Raw genomic sequence first — 26,283 nt, 5'->3', positions numbered from 1 at the left:
GGCAGGCAGAGAGAGAGCAGAGGAAGCAGGCTCCCTGCTGAGCAGAGAGCCCGATGCGGGGCTCGATCCCAGGACCCCGGGTTCACAACCTGAGCCGAAGGCAGAGGCTTAACCCATTGAGCCACCCAGGCACCTCTAAGCATCCAGCTGTTGACTCTGACTCAGGTCGTGATCTTGGGTGGTGGGGTCGAGCCCCGCATCGGGCTCTGCGCTCAGTGAGCAGTCTGCTGGAGATTCTCTCCTCTCCCCCGGCTCGCTCCTGTCCGCAGGGACCCATTCACACTCTCCCTCTCAAGTGAGTAAGTAAATCTCTTTAAAAAAAAAAAAATGCTCATTCACTTCTTTCATCACACTGCAGGACAGCCCAGAAATAATCCAGTCTAAATTTTCCACTGTAAATGATCTGGATCACTGGATTGAGGCCATCATTCTGCTCTGTTGGGTGCAAGACGTAGGTGGGCGAGTCTGGGCTCAGGTACCCACCATCCATAAGGGTGCTGCTGCTTCTCTGGGCTCAGCTCCCATAGCTTCTTCCTGATGCTGCTGCTAGGGCAGGGGCGGCTCTGGCTAACTGGGTTTGCTTCCCTGCATAGCCTCCCCAAGCCCGGCGATGGTCACCATCTCGCCGTAGTCCACAGCAGAGGTGGCCCAGGCTTTGTTTTTTATTTTTTAAAAAAACTTTTTAAGCTTTTTTTTTTTCAGCCAGGTACCCCTCTGCCCCCCCCCAATCCCCCAACACCACCCTTTGTAAATTGGAATGTTTAATCCACTTTTGACATTGATATATAATATCCTGAACTAATTGAGTTTAAGGCTACTATCTTGCTCTTTGTTTTCTCTTTACCCCATGTCTTCTTATTTTTTTTAAGATTTATTTGACAGAACAGGCTTGTGTGCACAAGCAGGAAGAGAGGCAGGCAGAGGCAGAGAGGCAGGGAGAAGTAGACTCTCCGCTGAGCAGGGAGCCCAGTGCGGGGCTCAATCCCAGGACCCTGGGATCATAACCTGAGCCCAAGACAGATGCTTAACCTACTGAGCCACCTAGGTGCCCTTTTCTTTCTTTCTTTCTTTCTTTTTTTTTTTTTTTAAGGTTTATTTATTTTATTTTAGAATGAGCATGAGTGGGAGGGGCAGAAGGAGGGGGAAAGATAATCCCAAGCCGACTCCATGCTGATCGTGGAGCCCCACACGGGGCTCAGTCTCACGACTCTGAGATCATGACCCTAGTTGAAACCAAGAGTTGGGTCCCCAAATGACTGCACCACCCAGGCACCCCTATACTTTTTTTTTTTTTTTTTTTTTTTTTCCTTTCATAGATTTGTTTATCTGTATGGGTGAGAAAATGGGCAGAGGGAGAGAGAGAGAAAGAGAGACTGTTCTAAGCAGACTCCATGCTGATTGCTGAGCCCCACTGGAGACACCAAGAGTTGAACACTTAACTGACTGTGCCACCCAGCACCCCGTCTTACTCTTTTTTTGTCCTTTCTTGCCTCCTTTTGAGCGTAATGTGTACTTACTATTTTTATCCTCTTACAGCTTTTTAGATTTGCATTTTTTTATTCTCTTAATGACAACACAGAGATCATAGTGTATGTCTAAAAATTTTTACTTAAAAAAAAAAAGATTTATTTATTTATTTGAGAGAGAGAGAGCATGAGAGAGTAGTCAGAGGGAGAAGCAGACTCCCCGTGGAGCAGAGAGCCGGATGTAGGGCTTGATTCTGGGACCCCAGGATCATGACCTGAGCCAAAGGCAGTTGCTTAACCAACTGAGCCACCCAAATGCCCTGCTGTTTTCTTTTCATATTTATAACATTTGCTGTTAGCTTTAGCCTTTTGTTATCCCAACTCTTGGTACCCAAATACATGAGACTGTGTCCTAGACTTTTTTGGCAACTCACACAGCTTTAATAGACAGTTAATGAACTTTAGTGAATTGATTAGGATTCTGTTTTCCATGATAATAGCATAGTTCATTAATTCTGAGTTAAACATTTTTTCCCATTTTAGCCTCTCTGAAATGAGAGTTTATCCTAAAATCCATGGTTGACCACATGACAGTCATTACATAATTACCTTTTTCTTGGCATCTGCCTCAAAGCATGCAGAACAAGTCTCAGCTAAACAAAAATCATCTCAGAGACAGTTTCTTTTTTAAAGAAATTCTTTATCACCAACACACCTGTTAATACAGAGGGCTGGTATAATGTGGAAAAATACGTACCAGGGGCGCCCGGTGGCTGCCGGTTAAGCCTCTGCCTTCAGCTCTGGTCACGATCCCAGGGACCTGGGATCAAGCCCTGAATTGGGCTCCCTGCTCAGTGAGAAACCCGCTTCTCCCTCTCACCCTGCTCATGCTTTCTCTCTCTCTCTTACAAATAAATAAAATCTTTTTTTAAAGATTTTATTTATTTATTTGACAGAGATCACAAGTAGGCAGAGAGGCAGGCAGGGGAGGTAGGGGAGGCAGGCTCCCTGCTGAGCAGACAGCCCAGTGTGGGGCTTGATCCCAGGACCCTGAGATCATGACCTGAGCCAAAGGCAGACACTTAACCCACTGAGCCACCCAAGCGCCCCTCAAATAAAATCTTTAAAAAAAAAAAAAAGAGAGAGAGAAGAATGTGTACCACATTATGACCGAATCAAAAGTGATTGAAAGGATCTGAGTCTGAACAATGTTCAAGTATTAAAAGAGTGGCTTAACCATTTTATTCTAATAGAAGCACATGCTTGATTTGAGAAATGTTTACATGAAATTGTGCTTTCAATAAATATAAAAATTCTACATGTTAAAGTATTTTGTCATAATCTGGATTTTTTTTTAGCAAAACATAAAGTGATGTGTTTTAAAATCACTGGCATCTTAGTTGTAATGAACTCTGTATGCGTTCTCTCTAAATACATACACATAGGGGTGCCTGGGTGGCATAGTGTTTAAGCGCCTGCCTTTGGCTCAGGTCATGGTCCTTGATGGGATCAAGCTCGCATCAGGCTCCGTGCTCACAGCAGGAGGCCTGCTTCTCACTCTTCCAATCCCGCTGCTTGTGTTCTCTCATTGTCTCTCTCTCTATCAAATAAATAAAATCTTTAAAAATATATACTACATACATATTTAGGTGAACATAACTTTGAGCTGACCTCCAAAATTGCAGTTATTGTAGTGTTGATTATAATAACTGCAATTCTGCCTACACTGAGTTAGGAATTTTACTAATTGTGTTTGAAACACAGCATGACCTGGTATTTAAGAGACATAGCCTGTATCTGTGTAATAGTACTATAGTATAGTACATATATGATCCATTCAGAACCAGTTAAAGATAAATAAACTTTATATTATAGGAACTTCCAGATACACACATGTACCCAAACAAAAGAGAAGACATAGTAATTCCTCATTCAGTTCTAATGAACTGTTTTCAAGGAAATCTTAGACTTCGTATAGTTTCCTATTAAATATTTTAATGTATAACTCTAAAAGGGACGTACTCTATAAAAATGTAACCATAAAATTATATAGGACTGATGAGTCACTGTACTCTACCTCTGAAACTAATAATATATATTAAATTTAAAACAAAGTATAAATAAAAATGTAACCATAATACTTGTCACACTGAAGATAATTAATAGTAATTCCTTACTATCCAGGATCAGCCTTTAAAAAGATGGCCCAAATGATCAGTTCTATCATAATTTGACTATTCTGTGTATTAACATAACTAGAAAGATATCTTCAGCTTATTACCTTACTAAATTTACTCAGGTTTTCATAAAATTATATTAATAGTTTGTGCTGTTTTACAGGATAAGCCACATCAAAGACTTCATCGAAAAATACCAAGGATCTCAGAGAAGTCCTCCCTTTTCCCTGGCCACAGCTCTTCCTTTCCTCAAATTGCTAGATGAAACACTCACATTGGAAGAAGCAGATTTACAGAATGCTGTAATCATTCAGAGACTCCAAAAAACCGCTGAACCTTTTAGAGAACTTTCATAACATTGATTTTTGATACACTGAGTGGAAAGTTTACAGAGAAATGATGGTTGTAAATGAACATCCAAACCAAAATGAGGGAAAGGAAGTGAGATTCACTGGACTTCTGGTTCAAGCACTATTTAACTCCCTCCTGATGAGAAGATTTTTAAATAAGTATAAGTTAGGAAAGTGAACCATGACTGGAAACTATATTCAGTGCACTTTTCCCAAAAAGCTGCTCAGAAAGAAAACTACACTTATTTTCAAATACCAGTTAGTTATTCAACAATAAGGTATATTAAATCACTATATATCATATAGAATCTTAATGTGTATAAGTTAGCAAATATAATCACGGCACCATTCATTCAGATATTCCCAAACAGCAGCGGTATGTTCAGATGTTAGCTGTCTCAGATTTTTGAAATGACAATACATTAAGAAATTTACATGGCAGGTTAAAACATCAGTGTAATGATTTTACATCTGAGATACAGTCAGAAGGCTGGAAGGAACTGCTTTCACCAGAGCTATGCCTGAACCTCAAAATGTTCTCAATTTTTACTTTCTAATGGTGAAATATACTCATTTGGCACAGTATCTAAAATGTATTCTAAGAATAAAACTGCAGCTTAGTATAATGTCAGTATTAATCTGCCTACTCACATTTTGACATTTTCAAGAAGTGTAATTTTTAAAAATTTCTTTTCTATGCAGGAACCCTAGTTCAGCCGTTATTTTGTTTTCTTTTGAAAATTAGGGATTTGTTTTTAGCTAACATTTTTGAGTTAGCCTTTCATTTGCTACCACTCACTTAGAATCTAATGCTTGTGTTGACACATTGCTATTTAATATTTTTTAACTGCATCAGATAAAGTATGGCTTTCAATTCCATATATATCAGAGCCCACCTGGGTATATATTAAAGGATTATTTATTACATTCTGATGCCACTAAGGAAAACATGTTTTGTATCTTAGTCTTTTAATTCAAACTGGTTAGACTTCTATATTTCACTGTCAGATTGAATTCCCTTGCCTGAAGATAAGTTTAAGAAGTTTTTTTTGCAAATTCCCTATTGAATCTTATTTAAAGCAGAATTTACATTGAATGTGCCAAGGAACTAAGTAGCCATACCTATCAGCAGTAATGTTCACAGGGCACTGGGTATCTGCTGGAAGAGCAGTTCTCAGACTTTTTGGTCCTGAGACCTTTTGTTTATGTGGGTTATATATATGATACTGAAAATAAATTATAAAATATTTATTCATTAAAAATAATAAGCACATGTTAATATAAAACCACATTTTATTGAAAATGCATTTTCTAAAAAATTCAGTGAGTAAAGTGGCATTGTATTCCATTTTTTGCAACTGTCTTTACCATCTGACTTAGAGAAGACAGATGGACTCTTGTATCTGCTTCAGCTTTCATTCTGTTGGATGTTGCACATCGTGTGGCCTCTGGTAAATGCTGCTGTATATTCACTAGAGAAGTGGGGGCAAATAATGTCTTAGTTTGGTTATGAAAACAGTTTGACTTAGGGACCTCCTGCAAGAACCATTCTTACAAAGCAGTTTACAGTGATTCTCGAGTCTTAGTGTAAGAATCACTAGGGAAACACTTCAGAGTATCTGTTCCAAGCATCTGCCACACACATTCTGATTCACGGTATCTGGGATGGGTCCCAGATCTCTGCATTTGCAAGATCTCAAGTGATTTTTAGGTATGTAGTAGAAGAACCATTCCTTCACTGTGCCTCCACCCTAAGAAAATAAACCTGCGTGTTTCACCAGGAACAGTGGAAGAAGACTCTCCACTCAAATGGGACTTCTGGACCTTTTAGGTTTAATCCTTTCTCTCCCACGGTTGGTTCTTAGACTGTTGCCCTTTAACTCTTAATCATGGTATAAACCTGTACTCCTCTTCTCCAGGCAGCCTCTTCTGAGGCTGGAACATTTAAATGAGATTTTCATTAGAAGCTCATGAATAACGAAAGGGAAATACACACAACTAGATGTCTTGTGTTCGGGTCCCTAACAAGACTGCTTCCTTTTCTAGCTCGCAGCCTTCCATAGGGTAGAGGCTTAATCTTTTTATCAGGAAGAGAGGAAGGGCAAAGGAGAGCCTTTTCCTTTTGTCATTTACTTTCAGAAGTGAACAGATAGATAATAGAAAGTACTGTCACAATGTTTACGGCTGTAGTAGAGCCACTCCAGTGAAATACAACGGTATTCTTAAAATGAGGGGATGGTAAACATCAGTGAACTCTTTCAGATATAAAAATATGATGATGGTTAATATATTTTTCAAGAGTCTGTAAGAAAAGGTTTCCTATAGGCCTGTCATGAAACTTTGTATATTTTAATTTGCATAGTCTATGTGATTCTCCATATATTTCTGTCAAAGGGCTTCTCATTGGAAATATTTTCTCGTACCTATTAAAAAAACCTCCTTTGTGGATTTTCCAATTTTTAATTATCTATCCAGAATATACATTGGAGGTTTTCTTGTGTGTACATGTAAAATATACCCCAGTGAGAAATTCCTATGGAGAAAGACCCATCATCAGCAATACTTCATTTCTGTAACTGTGAACACCTTCGTTAATGTGAATAATACTCTCAGAGGTTTTCAAAATGAGAATCATTCGTTAAAGCTTTCTACCTTAAAAATAGAAAACTAAAAGGCTGTTAATTCAGTGTGTGGATTATGTAAAACACTGATGTTAGAAGATATAAATTGAATTTGGCGAGGGAAGGCAAACTTGAAAACAAAACATTTTAGGTGTGGAATACAGTTTGACCTACATAGTTGTTTCAAAACTCATCAGTCTCTTGAAAATCATTGTTTAGGCTGATACAAGAAGTACATTTCTGGTTTTACAGATTCTGATTTAATAGTTAAATTAGTATGCATTATGCTGGCTGTAAAACTGGTCTTATTTTATTTTATAGACTTTTTTTCATTCAGAACACTTTTCCTTATGTTTCATTGTGTTGAAAATACGGTATTATGCATCTGTTTCAGTGCCTTATTTTGAAAGCAATCTTTGGCTAACAGTTAAAGAATGTCTTAAGAATGAAATAATAATTCATTAAAAGGATCTGTGAAATAATCTACAGTTGTTTCTTACACAGTAGTTGCATCTGGGTGTATTTGTTACTTTTATTTGGCACTGGCAAAGTCATTCAGTTTGAGAATCAACATTTATTAGGTGCCTTCTGTTTACCAGGTACTTTAATTGGTGTTACTTTCATTTAATCCTCAGAAAGGTTAAAATGTGGTATTTTAAATAGGTGCGTTTTTTAAAAAACCATTTGTGTCCTGAGTTGAATTAGGATGAAGACTCCTTGGTAGGGTTTACTTCTTTGTTCTTTCTCTAAGTACAAACCATTTAATTAAGAAATTGCTCATCACGCTAATCTTGAGATAGAAGTGGCTTTTTCAGTAAACTAATATCTGGCTCTTTGTCATTAGCTTTAAATATTTTTTTCACAGATAATTCATATTCTTTGAAGAAAATTGTAAAATGCTGAAGTGATCTTTAAATCACCTATTTCACCTTTCAAATAATATAACCACTAATAACATTTTGGTGTGCATCCTTTCAGGTATTTTTAAGTGAGTCAGTTTTTATATTAATTAAAAGGCTTCTTGGTTATTGCAGTGCTGTTTTGTATATTGAAGTCTAACATACTTGTCTTTAACTAAAAATTACATTCAGAACATGCAATCACTTTAACTAGAATAATAGCTGTTAGGGACAGATGCCTTTAAATTACATTTTTTGTGCAGAAGCCAAAAAATGCAGGGTTTCTTCTTTTACTTTTTTTCTTTCAAAATTAAAATTATGGTAGTATATGCAACAAAGTACAGATATTGGGAATGAAGTGCTTCCAGACCTAAAAATATATCAATTGATGTATGTAAAAGTAGATTATCCAAAGAAACTGCAGCTTGAGTTTCCAAGGAATTAAATATTTAACACATGTATTATCTGAGTATCCTTCCACAATCAAGAAAACGGAAGGTACCCATTTTGTAGGTTAAAGAATTGAGGCATATTTGCAGTATATATACAAATAATCATTACTCTGTACTCCTGAAACTAGTATACGGTTACATGTCAGTTATACCTCTAATTAGAAAAAAGAATTGAGGCATAGAAGATGGATGATTTAAACTGGGTAGTATATACTTTAGGATTATATTTAGCTGTACAGAAAAATCTAAAGTAATAGTGACTTATAAAACAAAACTTTATTTCCATGCAAAAGTTCATAGGGAAGCAGTTCAGGACTGGGAGATCAGCTTCCTGAAACTTGAGACTCCCGTGCTGTTATTCTGCTGATGCCAGCATTTAGCCTCAGGCAACAAGAGAGCTGCTTTTGCACCAGTCCATCTGATGGAAAGAAGCACACACACCTTTACTTTTAAAAGCAGAAAAACAAAACAAAAATGGCTTTATTGGGATGTAATTTACATACCTTACCATTCACCCAATTAAAGTCTACAATTCAGTGGTTTTAGTATAGACACAGAATTGTGCAACCACCACCACAGTCTAACTTTAGGATATTTTCATCCTGTCTTCACCCCTGTACCCATTAGTCAGTCTACCCAAAGTCCTAGGCAACCGCAAATGTACATTCTCTCTGCAGATTTACCTATACTGGACATTGCATATAAATGGAAGCATACAGTACATGGTTTTTCCATCTTCTCATTTAAGGTTTCTAAAGTTCACCCATGTTCTTTTTTGGAATAATAGTCCATTGTATGGATATATACCTACCACACTGTGTGGGTTTCACTTTGGGTTACAAGTAATGTGGCTATGAACGTTTGTGTTCACGTTTTTGTGTGAACATGTTTTTTTCTGGAGTATATACTTAGGAAGAATTGCTGAGTCTTTGGGTGATTCCAAGTTTAACTTTTTGAAGAGCGGGATTTCCATAGTGCCTCCACCGGTTACATACCAGCAGCAAGGTGTCATTTCTCCACACCCTCCCTGATGCTTGTTCCTGTCGGCTTTTTTAATCCTAGCCATCCAGTGGTGTATCTTGCAGCTTTGTATTTCCTTAATGACGTAAGAATCTTCTCATGTGTTCATTGTGTTTGGAGAAATACCTATAGAAATCCTCCCATTTTACAATTAGATTGTCTTTTATTGAGTTTTAAGAATTCTTTATATAATCCAGTACCAGTCTATGATTTGCAGATAATGCTTCCATTCAGTGGGTTATCTTTTCAGTTGTCGGATGGTTTGCTGCACAAAAATTTCTCATTTAGATAGTCCCAATTTATGACGCCCTAACAACAGTTGTCTAACCTAAGGTTATGATTGCTCGTTTTCTTCGAGGTGGCTTATAGTTTTAGCCTTTACACTTAGGTCTGTGGTGCATTTTCGGTTACTTTTTGTGTGCGATGTGACCCCTTAACTTGGAGGGGGAGCTGCTTTGGCCAACTGCCTCTACACTGCTCTGCTTCCGTTCACCGGCCCGAGTTACGTGGCTACACCCATCACATCTGCGCGAGGCTGGACAATGTGTGTTTCAGGCATCTTGCATCAAATGCGGATTGTAAACCTTTTCGGCCATAGTCCTAAACAAGTCAGTTCTATTGCTTCGCTTTTCAAGTAAATAGATCTGGCGATTTTTCACCCGCGAGGATTGAGCAGGGTGATCAGCGCGAAAGGGCGCTGGTTCTCACTCCCTCCGGGACCTGCTCCTAGGACTGCAGTCCCGAGGGACTTACCGGCCTTCGCCCCCTACCCCAGCCGCCAGCGAGTTTGGGCTCTCGGGGGAAACGAACCGGCGCCCTTCGCGTCTTCTCGCCGGCTCCCGCGGCCCGCCCCTCGCCGCGCCGCGCCCACTCGGCCCCCGGAGCCGCCCTCCCCGCGGGAGCCGGGGCGCCGGCCGGGCGATAACGCCGCAGGGCCGCGGCCGCGGGCGGAGCTGCCGTGCGCCATGGCCGCGTCCCCCGGAGCGCCCCGGGCCCCCGCCGTCGAGGCGCCGCCGCTCCAGCCGGACGCGCGCACCTTGGACCGCGGCTCGGTGAGCGCAGGGCGAGGGGCGTGGGGGAGCCGGGGCTGCGCGAGGGAGGCGGCGGGAAGGGGCGCTGGCCCCGGCGTTCAGCCTTCTGAGCCCCCCTAATAGAGCCGAAAGGCCGAGATACTCGGGAGCGCCAAAGAGAACAGGGAAACTGAGTCCCAGACTATGGAGGTAACTTGCTGCGTTGAGTCCGCTAGGCTGGCAGGACAGGGGCCAGCCTCTGGTCTCCTGGTTCTCCCCGCCACAGTCCAGGTCTTCCCCGAGCTCCCCGGCCCCCGGGCAGGTAGGACTTCCCGCTGCGTGTGGGGGGCCGCCTCCCCTCCCCAGTCTCCGAGAGCAGCCTGGCACCGGCTCGCAGAGACGACTTCTGGCAAGCAGGCTTCCCAGTGAGGGTGGAGGGCAGGTGGGAAGCTGGAGGTGTCCTCAGGCCGTCCTCACCCCTGCGTGGATGGGGCCGCGCACCAGCCGGTCAGGGTGGCTGTGTCCAAGAGGGGGCAGGACCCAGGAGCTTCGTGGGGACAAAGCTCCGTCGCTTGCTCCATGCTCAACGCGACCGTGGTCTGCGGCTTCACTTCAGCCCCTCCGTTCTCTCCCTTAACTCAGTGCTTCCTGTCAGACATCTCAGAGCAAAGGCCCGTGGCCCCCAAGAAAGAAAGGGAGATAGGGAGGCCCCCTGGGGACCCTCCTTTCCCAGGGAGATTTAGAAATTCAGGGGCAGATGAATGGCAGGAGGGAAAACCGACCTTGGCCAGAGAAGCGCCAGCATCTAGTTCTCATAACGACCTCCTCGGCGTCTTTCACCCCATTTTACATGGGAGGAAATGAAGCCCAGTCCCGCTTGAAATGCCCTAGAAGTACCTTCTAGTAGGGCTAGAAGTAGCACACAGAATTTGAATCCCAGTTAGTCCAATGCTAAAACTTGTGCTGGGTTAACTGCAAAAGACTTAAGAAGTTCAAGTAGGTGAAACTGCTGTCCGCAGGCCTCCAAGAGTAGTTTCAGCCGGAAGTTCTCTTTCAAGTGACCTCTGTGTGCCAGAAGCTTGCTAGGAGGGTTGGGGGGAGGGGGGCAGAGGCACAGGGGGTGCTGTGGGGCTATCATGTTGGATTCTGCCTCTTACAATTTCTGGAAGTTGAAATAATGTTCACACAAGTGTCAGAAAAGGAGAGGACATCCTGCCTCGTGTGTGGGTCTTCTGCGGGTAGAGAGAGCGTGCAGAGGATATGATAAACCATTATCTGGCAAGAACCTCCCTTCAGAAGTGCCCATGTGGGGTGTCCTGCAAGATACTAAAATGGGTGAAGTCATCGTCCTCTCCACTCTCCCTCCCATCCCCTAGCAAAGGATCGAAAGGAAGGATTCCCAGCATCTTTTGAAGAAACAGCCTTTTCCCTAGTCTTCATGACACTGATTTCTTCAACAAATGTATATAGCATCTGCTATATACCAGACATGGTTCTAGGTAATGGGGACATGGTGGTGAATAAAAATTATAGCACGTACTGTCAGAGAGTTGACGTTCTCTTGGGAGAGGCAGGAAATAAATGAGAATGTATTAAGTATTAGGTACACTAGAGAGAGAGAGTTGGGTAGTCAGGGAAGGCCTCTGTGAGGAGATGACATTCAGGCTTGAATGGCAAGGAGTCAGCTCTGCAGAGACTGAGAGGAAGAACCCTCTAAACAGAAGCAACGGGAAGTGCAAAGGCCCTGAGGCAGCAACAGGCATGTTCGTATTGAGGCATAGCAAGGAAGGTACCAAGGTTGAGGAGAGCTGTCCGAAGTGAGGTGGGAAAGGGGCTGGGGGCTGTTTGGGTGGGCTCCTGTAGGCTAGATGGGAAGGACTTGGGATTATATTCAAACTGCAGTGGCAAGCTGCAGTTGGAGAGTTTTAAGCAGAGATGAGACAGGATAAAATTTATGTTATAAAAAGATCACCTTGGCTGCTGGATAGAGTGTGGGCAGTGGGGAATGAGCAGAAGCTGGGAAGCCGCTTAGGAGGCCACTGATAGATTTGGTGAGGGAATTGGGAAAGAGAAATCAAGGTTTGTGGCCTGAGCTGCTGAGTGGACATTGGACATTGGGGCCATTTAATGCAATAAGGACAATAGGGTTAGGAGTTGGTTTAGACAATGGATGGAAATCAGCAACTGTGTTTGGACCCTGCTAAGCTGAAATGCCTGGTAGGCAACCATGTGGGTCTGTTAGTAGGCAGTCGAATATTCCAGTCTGGAGTTCACTGGATAGCTTAGAGCTTACGAGATATATATCTGTCTCACGCACACGCACACAATGCACTCACATGCACACACACACACCACTTGGAGTCATGAACATTACTTTGTTTCAGTGGTAGGCTAGTATATAGTCTCCCCAGGAAAATAAAGAAAGCAACTCTGATTTGTAGTGTTTGCTGATTCCTGTGGTATAAATTCACCACAGCTGATTTCAGGCTGCCAGTGGTTCGAGGACTGGCCAAGGTCCTGGACATTTTTAACCATCAGCTCCTGCAGCAAATAACACTCAGCTTCATCAAGACACCTCTTGAGGGCGCCTGGGTGGCTCAGTGGATTAGGCCTCTGCCTTCGGCTCGGGTCATGGTCTCAGGGTCCTGGGATTGAGCCCTGCATCGGGAGCTCTGCTCAGCGGGGAGCCTGCTTCCCCTTCTCTCTCTGCCTACCTCTCTGCCTACTTGTGATCTCTCTGTCTGTGTCAAATAAATATATAAAATCTTAAAAAAAAAAAAAAAAAAGACACCTCTTGAAATTGGCAGGAATACTCTGTTTGACACAGAAGGCTTCAGGAGATACAGTGCTTTATTCAACGTCACACCGGGAGTTGGTGGCAAAGTTGGGAGCCTCCTGACCCCCCCAGTTCACTCTGGCTTGCTGACTCGGAGCACAAAGCAGACTGCAGGAGGAAGCACTGAGAGGGGAAAAGGAAGAACTTGTCCCCTGGAATGTGGGATCTTTGAGAGGTCATAGCTTAGGATTTTTCCCCCTCTCTGTCTCACTTCCCTTTACGATGATCTAGGGCAAATGAGGACTGAGAGGTTTCTGGAGGAGCCCTCAAGACAAAGGGACGTCAGGATGCTCATGGAGGCTCAGGAGGGTATGGGCGACTGTTGTGTATCTGCACAGGCTGGGGGCTTAGCTCCTGTGTTTCCCCCCAGGACAGCAGAGCCGGTCAGCTCTCATTCTGTACCAAGGTGTGCTATGGCATTGGTGGGATCCCCAACCAGGTGGCCTCCAGCGCCACAGCCTTTTACCTGCAACTGTTCCTGCTTGATGTGGCACAGGTGAGTGTGGGAAGCAGCCCAGGGCCCCCTGTTCCATCTTCCTTGGTACCCAGTTCTCCCGCCCCAACCTGTACTTCCCCGGATAGTTGGCACTTCTGTCCCCAAACTGACAGTAAGCCAAATGCCTTTGAGGGCAACCCCCACAAGGATGTTTACTGCAGGCTGTTTGTGGTGAAAAATGGGGAAACTATGAATGCCCAGCAATATAGAAGTAGTTGGATAATAAGTTGTATAAGAGCCACATAATGGACTGTTGTGTAGCCATTCAAAAGGAAGAGCTAGATCTGTACCAGTTGGCTTGGAGGGAGTTCCATGATGCACTGTCAAGTGAGAAGAAAAGTTGCTTTTAGAGTATACAAATTGGTTCTATTTTACCGAAATAAAGACATGCCCCATATATGTAGGTACATGGGTATGTGAAGTATGTGACTATACGTGGTCCAGATACAGGCATGAAGAAAATAAATGACAGAAGGATATACACAGGCTGTTCCTGTTGCCTATAGGAGGGAATGTGGAGGACAGAGAGTAAGCAGGAGGAGAGATTTCTCATACTGTACCCATGATTTTGTTAAATGACACTCATATGATCTCATTTATGTGAAATTATAAATTATGAATGCACAGAAATAAATGCCTGAAAGGGTGATCACCAAAAGGCTCCAGCAGTTATCTCAGGATGGGGAGACTTCAAAGGAGTTTTGCTCAATATTTTTCTGTACTGCTTTTGAATGTTATTTTATAACGAGTGTGTCATTTATGTAATCAGAAAAGTTAATAAAACATTGTCACTGTGAAACAAAAAGCCTACCTCTGTCACCCTTCTTGTTCAGATAAGGGTCCCCAAGCCTTCTCCAAAAGCGCCTGGGCAAGAGTGGTAATGGGAATGTGGCAATGTGTGGCTGTCCGCTCCTCCCCTCCCCCTCTCTTCACTAGCACAGCTGTGCCCTGAGAACCTTCTGGATTTGTGGCCGGAGAAAGAGACCTCACAGACCTTTCTCCTGGCAGGTAGGCAGGCCCAGACACCCTCTCTGACCCTGCCAGGACTCAGCCATCCTTCCGCCTGTGCTTTTCAGATCCCTGCTGCCCAGGTGTCCCTTGTCCTGTTCGGAGGGAAGGTGTCTGGGGCAGCTGCCGACCCTGTGGCTGGGTTCTTCATCAATAGAAGCAGGAGGACAGGGTCTGGACGCCTCATGCCCTGGTGAGCAGCCCCATAATCCTCAGGGTCCTGGCTTCCAACCCTGGCCTGATGCCATCAGGTTGTGACAGCCCCGCTTCTTAGTGGAAATCCGTGTGGATGGTGAGACGACCAGATGGTTATAGGCGCCGGACTAGGTTAGGCTGAGCCAGGCAGGAGTTCAGAGACGTTCTTGGGGACTCTCCGTCACCAGGAGGCACAGGGCTGGACAAAGCCTTGTAGGCTCCCGGGACTAATTGGGGGGGTCTGTGTGTAGCCAGGGTGGGCTGGAGGCCTTGGAAGTCGTCATGGAGGATAGGCCTCACTGGTGCTCCAGGGTCCTGGAGACTGGGAATGGCAAGGCCAACCTCCAAGTGCCCCCCGAGGTCTGCAGTGAGTGACCCCACACCCCCAGCTACCGCCACAGCCCATCAGCCACCTCTCCCTCTCCTTCTCCATGGTGTGCACAGGAGCCCAGGGCTCCTGTTGGGGGCAGATGACTTCTTCATCCAGAAGGGTGTGGTGGTTCCAGGTTTGCCCTTCGTGTCCCCCATCCCGCGCGCCACGCCCGCTGTGCTCCCACAGGGTGCTGGGCTGCACGCCCTTCCTCACCGTGGCCTACTTCCTCCTGTGGTTCCTGCCCCCCTTCACCAGCCTGCGGGGCCTCTGGTACACGGGCTGCTACTGCCTGTTCCAGGCCCTGGCCACGGTAAGCCGGTGGCCCTGCTGCTGGTCAGTGGCCACCGGGAGGTGTTGTGTGGAGGAGAGAGGGCAGGTGGCCCCCAGGGACCCACTGCCCGCCGCGGCTCACCCCTCCCGCCCTCCGCCCCCTACTCTGGGTTTGGGGGGCATCCGCGGGGACATGCCAGCGGGGTCGTCGGGGTTGGGACGGGGCGGGGGCGGCGGGGCCCAGCCTGAGCCCGGCCCGGGCGCCCGCAGTTCTTCCAGGTGCCCTACGCGGCGCTCACCATGCTCCTGACCCCCTGCCCGAGGGAGCGGGACTCGGCCACCGCGTACCGTGAGTGCGGGGCGTGCGCGCGGGCGGGGGGCAGCGGACCCCGGGCCCGCCAGCGCCCGTCACCCGGCGCCGCTCCGTCCCAGGGATGACCATGGAGATGGCGGGGACGCTGATGGGAGCCGCCGTCCACGGGCTCATCGTGTCGGGCGCCCACGGGCCGCACAGGTGCGAGGACGTCGCGCTCGCCCGGCCGGCCGTCGTCTCCCCCGACGCGGTGAGTGTCCCTGCGGCCCGGCCTCTGGGCGTCGCCTCTCCCGCCCTCCCGCTCCTCCAGCCGGTGCCCCCGCGGCCCGCAGCCCGCTCACCCCGCTTCTCCGCCCGGGCGCCTTCTCAACGGAAAGCAACAGATCGCAGAGCAGCGGGAGGGGAGAGGGATGGGAAAGGGCCGCAGGCAGGGGCAGGGGGGAGGGGCTGGCGTCCCTGCGGCGCTCGGGGTGACACCCCTCCTGTGGCCGGTCCCACCCCGGCCTCACCCGCAGCGTGCACGGAGAAGGGGACACCTGAAAGCAGTTGCCCCTCGTCTCCCCGCAAACCAGATCTCTCCCCAGCAGCTAAGTCCGCGCCCCTGTTATCCAGCCAGTTCAGCTCTTCTTCCCTTCAGCAAGTGATGTGATTGTCCGGAGCCCCGGGAGCCAACATTTACTCCTCCCTCTCCAGCCATGACCCCCACTCCCACCCATTACCAAATCCCATGTGCCTGCTCGGCCCCAGATCTTCTGCACCTGGCATCCCCAGCATCTCCCGGTCACCCCAGGTCACCCCAGTCCTGCATCAGTCTCCCACAGAGTACCCCAGCCTCCAGCCACTCCCCCAGCCCGGTCAGGGTGACATTGGAAAGGAGTTCCATCTGGGTGGCCCCCACCTTCAGGACCCAGCTGGGCCTAGCTTCGGTTTGTGGCCTCTCCACAGTGTTCCCTGCATCATTCTTCTTTGTCATTTAGGAAATAGCTCAGATTTACAAAACATTATCCAGCTGTGGTTCTCCAAGTGTGGTCCCTGGGCAGCAAGCAGCCTCAGCATCACCTGGAAACTTGTTAGAAGGGCAGAACTACTGATTGACAAATTTGGGGGAGGGAGCCAGCAGTCTATGTTGTCTGAACAAGCCTTCCAGGGGATTCTGACCCCTACCAGCGCTTGAGAATCGGTGGTATGAGAACAGTACCACACCAGGGGCCCTGCACCGGCTCAAGAAAACATTACAGTGGAGTCCTGTGTATCCATCCCAGCCCTCTCCTCAGGGCCAGCTACAAAACGGGCCCATGAACATTGCAAAGTGCAAACACAGGGCTCTGGAAAGCCGAGGGATTGCTGGAGTCGAGATGCATAACTGACCCCACCCAGGTGCCCTCAGACCCATCATGGAGGCTGGCCCAGGACCAGAAGGTGGTGGCTTTGCCCCTCCCAGACTGACTCTTTCCGCATGTATGTCCATGTCCCCGCTCAGGCCTCCACAGGCCCCCTCCCCAAAGGTACTGGGTCACTCTCTGGATGGGGGTGACAGTGGCCTTGGGTTGGCCTGGCCTGGCCTGGAGTGCAAAGGAATGGGTAGCAGGAGGCTGAGAAGGCCACCCCTAGAGGTGGAGCCTCCCATGAGCCAAGGCACAAAGCTCCAGGTACTCCGGTGAGGCCCTGTCCACCTCCTTCTCTCTTCCCCTCCCCAGAGACAACCTCAGCCTGAGCAGGTGACTGTTACTCCCATGCATGTCTTTACATGGATTTTATCACTTATGTATCTTCCCCTGGACAGCAGGTAGCACCATTTCTGTTTTCACCATTTATCTGGGTTCTCATGCCTCACACTATGCTGTAGCTTTCTGCTTGTGCGTCTGTCTTCTGCATTCCATGCCCCTTACTGGGGAAGGACAGGAGTCATGTACTGACCATTGTAATCTCAGGGTCTAGCGTGCAGAAGGGCCACCAATGTTTGCCTTAAAAAATGAGAGTGAAAGAGAGAGGAAGGGCGCCGACCCCTGGTGGCATGGATGCCCTCTGTCTCCTGCTCTGCTGATTGGCAGGAGAGACACCCAGCATCCTTGGGCTTGGACTGAAGGTCCCTCTCTGCCCCACTGGGAAACACTCCTGTCCTGGGTGTCCCCACTTCCGTAGGTTGGAGACATCACCCCCAGCCCAGTTCTGTCCTGTCCCACAGACTCGTCTCTACTCCATTGCAGCCGCAGTGCTTGCTCTGACTTACCCTGTGTGCACTGGTTTGCTCTGCCTTGGGGTGAAGGAGCGACCAGGTAAGGGGGTGCAGCCGGACTGTGGGAAGCCGAAGCGGGGACAGGATTCCTCTTGGGCCTGCGTTTTGGTTTTAGACTCTGCCAAGCCCAAGTGTTGTTTTCCTGTGTTGCAGACTCCTCCGGCCCAGCCTCAGGCCAAGGCCTGAGCTTCCTGGCTGGGCTGGGCCTCACTGTCCGGCACCGGCCCTACCTGAAGCTGGTCATCTCCTTCCTGTTCATCTCAGCAGCCATTCAGGTACCTCTGGCCTTGGCTCTGGCCATACTGACCCTGTGTAGGTTTAGGTTCAGCCTCTCGGCCTCACCGACCAGAGTTGGGCTTAAATCGAGAGAAATGGTGGCTGGCCCAGGTTCCAGAGAGTCTGGTGCAGGGAGGAGAGAGACCTAGACAGAACTTGTGGGACCAGGGAGAGGGTCAAGGCTAGGCAGTAGGAAGCTGACAAAATCTGGCTAGTAAGGTCCACTAGCCGGGCAAGGGGAAGGATGGACTAGGAATGGTATTTATACCTGTTTCGGGGCTGAGTGTCCTTTGTGGGGGAGGGGACTGCATGTTGCATGATGATGGCAACAGCTGGTGTTTGAGGTCCCAAAGAAGAGGCCAGACTTGCGACCCAGGCCTCGCGCTTGACCTCTGAATTCCTGCCATTCCCGAGACACACCCACTTGCTGTTGGCTTCCTCAGGTGGAGCAGAGCTACCTGGTCCTGTTCTGTACACATGCCTCCCGGCTACATGATCACGTCCAGGGCGTGGTGCTGACCATCCTGGTGAGTGGTCCTGGGGTGATGGAGACAAGCTCCCGCAGAGACCTGAGTCGGGGACCTGGTGTGGTTCTTGACAAGACTTGTGTAGCCAGAATTCTGGTCAACATTCTGGACTCCTCTGTGATCTTGGTCACCTGCACTCCAGCAGAAGGTGGGATCGAAGCTGGGGTCGTAAAGTTCATAGCCACTGGTTCCAACCCGGGGGGCAGAGTCAAGGTCAAGCATCCCACCTAAAAGCCAGGGCTTCCGGAACCTGGGTGGGTTAAGGCATTGGCAGCCCCGCCCAAGCTGGGATGATTTCTTTCTGTTCACAGGTCTCAGCTGTGCTGAGCACCCCACTGTGGGAGTGGGTTCTACAGCGATTTGGGAAGAAGACATCGGCCTTCGGGATCTGTGTGAGTGAGACAAGAAGCAAGGCCTGGAGTGGGTGCAGGAAGGTGGCAGGGTCAGGGAGGTGGCCTTGGAGCCTGAGCTTCCTGGGCCAGGCAGGGCTGATCTGTACTCTCTTGTGTCTTCAGTCCCTTGGAAAGGACCAGGTGCAGGAGCACTTTATTAGTGTGGGAATGAAAGAGCCAGTCAGGGGCCGGTGGAAGGATCAGCTGGTGTATCTGTCTCCCCAGGTGATGGTGCCTTTTGCAATCCTGTTGGCTGCTGTACCCACAGCACCTGTGGCATACGTGGTGGCCTTTGTGTCTGGCCTGAGCATTGCTGTGTCCTTGCTGCTACCCTGGTAGGCTGGGTGAAGGGGAAGGGATGTGTCCCTCCTCACGGGTATGCCCTCTTTCGCATCCACCTGTTGTCCCAGGCCTCCTGTGCCCTGCCTTTGCTGGGGAGGGGCTCTCCTACCTGCAGGAGATGGAGGCCACCAGTTCTGTCCTTGGAGCTCTCCTGGAAGGGCACTGGACAGCAGGAAGTGTGGGCAGCCGTGTTGGGGGAGGGAGCTGAAATGCAAGCACCTGTGGCCAGGCTCTCCATGGGCCAGTCCTGCTCCTGGGCAGCAGGAACCCAAGGATGAATCTGACTTGGTCTCTGTCCTCAGAGAGCTCTCAGCCTGGTGGCTGTCAAGGGGATAAAAGGGATAACCCTGCAGCCCTCTCCCGCAGGTCCATGCTTCCAGATGTGGTGGATGCCTTCCAGCAGCAGCAGCAGCCTGGCCCGGGCCTGGAGACCATCTTCTACTCATCCTATGTCTTCTTCACCAAGCTTTCTGGCGCAGGCGCCCTGGGCATCTCCACTCTCAGTCTGGAGTGAGTCCCAGGGTCGGGCTGTACTAGAGGCACAAACACTGAGTGGGATGGGAAGAGGGCAGAGTTCTCCATTCCATCGGCGCTCCCTGGTCGGCCCAACCCTCCCTTCCTCCGTGGTTAAGCTGATCTGGCTGGGGAACGACTCCTAGATTCGGGGCGCTGTGGGGGTGGAGTACGGGGAGCCCTCCTGCCGGGTCCGGTGGGATCGGAGCTGGAGGCGTGGGGATGCTGTTTCTCCAGGTTTGCGGGCTACGAGGCAGGAGCCTGCACGCAGGCGGAGCGGGTGGTGGTGACCCTCAAGGTCCTCATCGGGGCCGTGCCCACCTGCATGATCATCACCGGTCTGTGCATCCTCATGGTGGGCCCCGCACCAAAGGTGCCAAGCCAGGACCCCTCCCGCCGGCAGAGCCTTCAGAGGTGGGCACCCCACGCACACGGGTACACACGGTGGGGTACCAGCAGCCAGGCGCGCACGAACGTGTGCCAGCGTGAGACTAACAGGCCCACCGTTGTCCCTGAGACATTTACGAGGTCGAACACTCCCGCCTTTGCAGACTCTTCCCACAGACCCATCACTCTTCGGTGATGCCGTATGCTCCTGGATTTTTTTTTCTTTTTAAGATTTATTTAGTTATTTTTTCAGGAGAGTGAGGGAGAGCATGAGTTGGGTGGGGGGCAGAGAGAGAGGATGAGAAGCAGACTCCCCGTGGAGCATGGAACCCAACACGAGGCTTGATCTCATAACCCTGAGATCATGACTCAAGCTGAAATCGACGGAGCCACCTGGTTGTCCCTGCTCCTGGACTTTCTTTTTTTTAAAGATTTTATTTATTCATTTGTCAGAGAGAGAGAAGAGAGAAAGAGAGAGAGCGCATAAGCACAGGGAGCAGCAGATAGAGGGAGAAGCAGACTCCCAGCTGCTGAACTCGGTCCTTAGGACGCCAGAATCATGACCTGAGCCAAAGGTGGTTGCTTAACTGGACTGAGCCACCAGGGCAACTGAGACACCTGGGCGTCCGCTCTTGGATTTTCGCCAGCTACTCTGCACACCCCTTCTTAGTCTCCCTCCCCCGATTATCTGTTGCATGCAGTATGGAAGGGCTCCCTCCTCGGCCCCTGCTCCCTTTGCTCTCCATTATGCAGGCACCTGATCTCTGAGCCTGATCTGGAAGCCCTCTTATGCTTGGGGACTTCTAAAGCCGCCCCTCCCCCCGGACTTCCTACAAGTTCCAGATGCACGTGTGTGGCTCTCATTTGCACTCCCCCCCTGATGTCCCACAAGCATGGCGTCAGTTTCAAAGAGCCCCAAACTACTGAACTCATCTTCTTTCCGAGCGGGGCTCCTCCCCCTGTGACGGCACCGTCCTCTCGCCTGGAAGCCGAAAGCCGGGTCCTCTTCTGCTCTTTCCCCTGCAGGTTGTGCGGAGCCACACTCTGAACCTTGTTCTGCTGGCTTCCAGGGCACTGATCCCACCGCACAGGGATGAGAGGCCTCCTGGCTGGCTTTCCCAGGGCACTGTGGGGATCTTGAAGCTGGGGCTGTGTTTTATTCGTTTCTGCCTGCCCGGCCTAGCCCAGCACAGAGGCCAAGGCCACGCCGGGGCCGCAGTGTCAAGACGTCTGGCCCGGCAGCTTTCAAGAGCATGTGGCCACCTGCTTGGAGATGCTCCCACACCCACAAACACCAGCACACGCCCACACAGAGGAACACAGGCGGGCGGCAGGAAGTGGCACTTGCCGACGGTCCCTCATTCTCCGCGTGGATGCTCAGACTGGCCAAGTAACACACGTCCACAGGGGTCTGTGGCCCGACATGGTCCCCGTCCACCCTCATCTGTCTCTTTGGTTTCTTTCCCTTTTCCAGGAGGACCAGCTACAGCGTCGCTTGAGGTCTGACCGTGTGTGGGCTGGAACCACAGGAGCCAGCGTCTTCTGGGCTCAAAGTCCTTCTTTCTTCTCAGTCCCTTAGCACGCCCATTTCAAGGGTTACCTGTGACCCATCTTTCCCCCTGGGACATGGAGTCTTCAGGGACATCTCCTGAAGGGACTGGCCTGGGCCCAGGACCCTCCCCCGCCACTTCTTGCTTGTTGACCGCAGACCGTATCCGACAGGCCTGTGCCCCGGACCACCCAGCTCCAGGCGGCTCTGACCTGGAAAGCATCCCGAGAACAACTATTCCTGGAAAAAGGAAGGCCCACCCCCTGCTCCCCTGACAGGACAGACACACAGACATCTTGCTCTTCCTGACACTCCAGTGGACACCTGAGAGGGAGGCTGACAGACACCACACGAATGGGCAGAGGGGGACAGATGGACTTGTTGGGGATGACGTCAGGAAAGACGCAAATAGAGACATTGAGACCAACAGACCCCAGAAGGAGCGAATGGGGACAGCAGCGGGGGAGGAGACCGAGCAGAGCACAAGAGGCGTTTCTCAAGGCTTTCGGGTCGCTTGGATAAGCCGGCCACAGTTTCCGGAATCAGATACAGACTGATACTGAGCTACCAAACATCAGTCCCCTTTACGAACAAAAGTTATTTTTGCAGAAATATTGTTCTGAAATTGTATCTTATGAAAGCACAGGAACCACAGTTTTCTAAAGGCCATATCTTTGGGGAAGAAAGATCCACTGAGATTTATTTTTAAAATACATATATCTATTAAAGGCTTTATCTTCTACCAGGCCTACAAAATATGACGATGGCCATCCCTTTCATCCGACCTCCTGGGAAACCACTGCCCAGGGAGGGAAGGGAGAGGATGCCTGATGTCACTGCACCTGGCTCTCCAGTCCCCTGCTCTGTCCCCTCCATGGGGTCAGCTCTCCCAAGGCTAGCCCCCCTCCCACTTCCTCATTAGACCTTTGGCTGCCTCTTAGTTCCAGACTCTCGCCTAAGACTGCCAGAGCTCAGACTCACACTCAGACAGGATGTACCCCTCAAAGCATGAAACATCTTGCTTCCTCCGCAAACACTGTAGCCCGAGAAGGAACCTGACCTCCAAGTGAGAGTGCACAGTGTGACCTGCTCTGTCTGACGCTTGAGCTCTCTGCTGTTGGGCCCCTGACATGGGTATCTGATCCTTGAGGTTACAGGGCATCAGGGAAAGAGCTGGGTCAGCTTCTCTTCATTGCCCATCTGACTTAGGAACGGGCTGACAGGAAGCTCTGCTCCCTCCTGGCTGTGCGTGGCACACGCACGCATGCACACACACAGAACAGTTTCTCAACAGTGGAAAATCACGGGCTGCAAGGACAGAGCACCTGCTAAGACAGAAGGTGACATAAAGTTTCTACCATGTTACCGTGCTGTGCTTTGGAAACATGGGCGATGCAGGTAGGATGAGAAGCTTGTGCCAAATTCTATGTTACCTGTTTCCCAGGAGCGCAATCTCAAAGGAGCTGAAGTATACTGTCCCAATACAGCTGCTGGGGGCCACCTCTGGGGTCAGGGGTTAGATCTTAGAGATAGGAGGGGTTGAGGGGGAGCCCAAAATGTATTATTCTCATTTTCAGATGTGGGAAAAGGCTCAGAGAGCTTAAGTAACTTGCCTAAGATCAGCTGGTGGCAGCAATGGCCTTGAAACTAAGTGGGCCTGACTCCAAAGCCTGTGGAGATAGCGGGTACTGAACACATTTGTTGGAGGAACGGCCGGTGCCCAGAGGCCAGCATCCCCTCCTCTGACCCTCTGCTCCGATCCCACAGTATTATTCCCACTGTTTGGGAACTATTATTCCCAATTCCGCCCATTCTTCCTCCTCTGGGTCCTTCAACTCATATATGCCCACAGAGCCTCCTGATGTGTCCCCGACTGTCTTCTGACACCCGTTCTCAGAGCCAGACCTCCCGTTTTAGAAATCCTAAGCAGGCTCCACACCTAGCCCAGTGAAGAGCCCAGCGCAGGGCTTAATCCCACAACCCTGAGACCACAACCTGAGCTGCAATTAAGAATCAAGACACTCAACAGACTGAGCCACTCAGGCGCCCCTATACCTCTCTCTTTCTAACCCTGAACTGTCTGCTGAACTTGAGAAGCCCCCTGAGTACTCTCCAGGCAGGGTGAAAACATCCTCTGTCTAAAGCGGAACTCGTCACCTCCCCACATCTGTTCTGCCACTTGCATTTTCGGGTAAATTGTATCAGCATCTATCAAGACACCACAACCAAAAACTTGGTGTTTTCTTAATTTTCTTTCTCCCCCACTCGCTCTGCCACTCACTCCCCACGCACTCCCCATGCACCCCCAAGTGTGGATTAAGCAACGGGAGGAAAGGGTTGCAGCTTGTAGGTTATTATCAAATGGTAGAAGTTACTTGGAATGGGACAGAAAATTGTCCCCAGATATGGCTGGGTGTGGCTCTAACCCACGTGGCAACTGACAGAGGTGCCTGTGAGGTGTCTGAGTTGTGTCTGTGTGTCGGTTTGTGCACTCCTACAGGACTTCGTTCAGCTGGGTACAGACTTCCGTGTTCACCTAGTGTTTCTTTGGGACAACACTGGTACATAAGCAAGGAAATCGTGTTACACGCTAATTGTTCCTTAATATAGTAACGGTTTTGGAGGGAATTTGTGTTTTCAAAACAAGCATTATAACAGAACTGATTGTATATGTGTGTGTGAGTGTAAACAACAGAAATCCTAAATGATCTCATAAACATTCAAGGAATGAAATAAATATTTTAAAGTAGTCCCACAGGGGCACCTGGCTGGCTCAGTGGGTTAAAGTAGTCCCACAAAGTAAACATGAGATCCAAATGATATTACCAAGGGCTATCAGACTTTCATCAAGGATCATTTCATTCCTTCTGGAAATTTTTTCAGGGAAGAAAAAAAGCACAGATCCTGCAAATCATTATATCAGGCCAGAATAACTTGGTAACAAAACCAGACAAGCAAAGTAAAAAAGAAAGGGAATTTACAGGCTGACCTTGAACACAGAACATGGAAATAAGAATCTGAAGCAAAATATTAGTAAACTGAGTCTGGCAATTTCTAAAAAGATAAACCCATCATGAACACATTGGGTTTGTTCTAAGAATGACAAGTTTGTTGCACATGAGAAAAATCTGTCAAGTGAAACTTACCTCATTAACAGATCAAAGGAGGAAAAAAGTTGTATTCTCAATAGATATAGAATCATTTGATAAAAAGCTAATACCCACTCATGATAAAAGTACTAAGCAAACCAAGAGGAAAAGGAAATTTTTAAACCTGAGAAAGGGTATCTACCAAAACCCTATAGTAAGCATCATTCTTAATAGTGAAATAGTCCCTTTAAAATCAGGAATGGGGTGCCTGGGTGGCTCAGTGGGTTAAGCCTCTGCCTTCGGCTCAGGTCACGATCTCAGGGTCCTGGGATTGAGCCATGCATCGGGCTCTCTGCTTGGTGGGAAGGCTGCCTCCCCCTCCCTCTCTCTGCCTACTTGTGATCTCTCTCTCTCTCTCTCTGTCAAATAAATAAATAAGATCTTTAAAAAAAAAAAAAAGGAAGGAAGAAACAAAATTGCCATTATTTGTAAATGATATGATTACCTACATAGAAAACCCAAGAATCTACAGATAAATTATTAGAATAAAGGAGTATAGCCATGGGGCACCTGGGTGGCTCAGTGGGTTAAAGCCTCTGCCTTCAGCTCAGGTCATGATCCCAGGGTCCTGGGATCAAGCCCCGCATTGGGCTCTCTGCTCGGTGGGGAGCCTGCTTCCCTCTCTCTCTCTACCTGCCTCTCTGCCTACTTATAATCTCGGTCTGTCAAATAAATAAATAAAATCTTAAAAAAAAAAAAAAAAGGAGTATAGCCAGATAGTTGGACATAAAATCAACAAGAACAAACTACATTCGTATATGCCAGCAACAGTTATAAAACAGATTTTAAACAGTAGCAACAAAAAATATATAAAATACCTAGAAATAAATGAACAGGATGTGAAAAGACTTCTGCTTTTGGGCATGAGGGACTAGTAGAGACCAGACCTAGTCTCTCAGCTGAAGCAATTAAGAAAAACTGGAGAAGATACATGAAACAACAGTTTTCAAGATGCTGGGCATGAAGCAACAAAGGAGGAATCTCTGAATGATGGGAAACAAAGGAGGTGACGTTTAAGATTACTCCAGCTTGTTTTCTTGAGTTTCCAGATGACGGTGAAGAGAACCATCTGGAACCCAGAGGACTCTAAGCTGAGAAGATGAGTTGGGGACACCAAAGTGGCTCGGGTTTGCAGGACAGAATATTGGATGGGAGGGAGCTACACTGACAGAAAACTCAGAGGGATCCCCTCAAGTACTCAACAGAATGTTGAATAAAGAAATAAATGTGGGAGCACCTGGGTGGCTCAGTCGGTTAGGTCTCTGCCTTCGGTTCAGATCATGATCCCAGGGTCCTGGGACTGAGCCACATGTTGGGCTCCCTGCTCCACAGGAAGCCTGTTTCTCCCTCTCCCACTCCTTCTGCTTGTGTTCCTTCTCTCGTGTCTCTCTCTCTCTCTGTCAAATAAATAAAATCTTAAAAAAAA

General features: G+C 48.4%; 2 protein-coding genes and 1 long non-coding RNA gene across 4 annotated transcripts in view; 2 read left to right on the top strand and 1 right to left on the bottom strand.

Moving 5' to 3' along the window:
• The window catches only part of UBXN2A (UBX domain protein 2A), a 53,374-nt gene extending 46,261 nt beyond the window's left edge, over nucleotides 1-7,113 (top strand). Inside the window, exon 7 of the mRNA XM_059132519.1 lies at nucleotides 3,807-7,113. Coding sequence (XP_058988502.1) covers nucleotides 3,807-3,999 — 193 coding nt within the window. The 3' untranslated portion in view covers nucleotides 4,000-7,113. The remainder of the gene's footprint in view (nucleotides 1-3,806) is intronic.
• Nucleotides 7,114-8,222: 1,109 nt separating this feature from the next.
• On the bottom strand, nucleotides 8,223-11,026 carry LOC131807307 (uncharacterized). Its single transcript, XR_009344383.1, has 2 exons — nucleotides 10,778-11,026; nucleotides 8,223-8,383 (listed from the first exon to the last, which is right to left on the bottom strand). It is a non-coding gene; the product is annotated as an uncharacterized LOC131807307 (long non-coding RNA).
• On the top strand, nucleotides 8,792-22,450 carry MFSD2B (MFSD2 lysolipid transporter B, sphingolipid). Of its 2 annotated transcripts, XM_059132517.1 has the most exons (14): nucleotides 8,792-10,037; nucleotides 13,202-13,327; nucleotides 14,404-14,528; nucleotides 15,090-15,213; nucleotides 15,444-15,522; nucleotides 15,606-15,736; nucleotides 17,672-17,762; nucleotides 17,876-17,997; nucleotides 18,442-18,525; nucleotides 18,837-18,917; nucleotides 19,143-19,252; nucleotides 19,626-19,769; nucleotides 20,010-20,186; nucleotides 21,634-22,450. In XM_059132517.1, the coding sequence occupies exons 1-14, from the start codon at nucleotides 9,951-9,953 to the stop codon at nucleotides 21,656-21,658; spliced, it is 1,506 nt and encodes a 501-aa protein (XP_058988500.1). In that variant the 5' UTR covers nucleotides 8,792-9,950; the 3' UTR covers nucleotides 21,659-22,450. The 2 variants fall into 2 exon arrangements, with proteins under 2 accessions (XP_058988500.1, XP_058988501.1); XM_059132518.1 differs by lacking the exon at nucleotides 20,010-20,186.
• The last annotated feature ends 3,833 nt before the right edge of the window (nucleotides 22,451-26,283 follow it).

This window comes from Mustela lutreola, chromosome 9, assembly GCF_030435805.1.
Source record: "Mustela lutreola isolate mMusLut2 chromosome 9, mMusLut2.pri, whole genome shotgun sequence".
Lineage (NCBI taxonomy): Eukaryota > Metazoa > Chordata > Mammalia > Carnivora > Mustelidae > Mustela > Mustela lutreola.
This window is presented reverse-complemented; position numbering and strand designations above follow the sequence as displayed.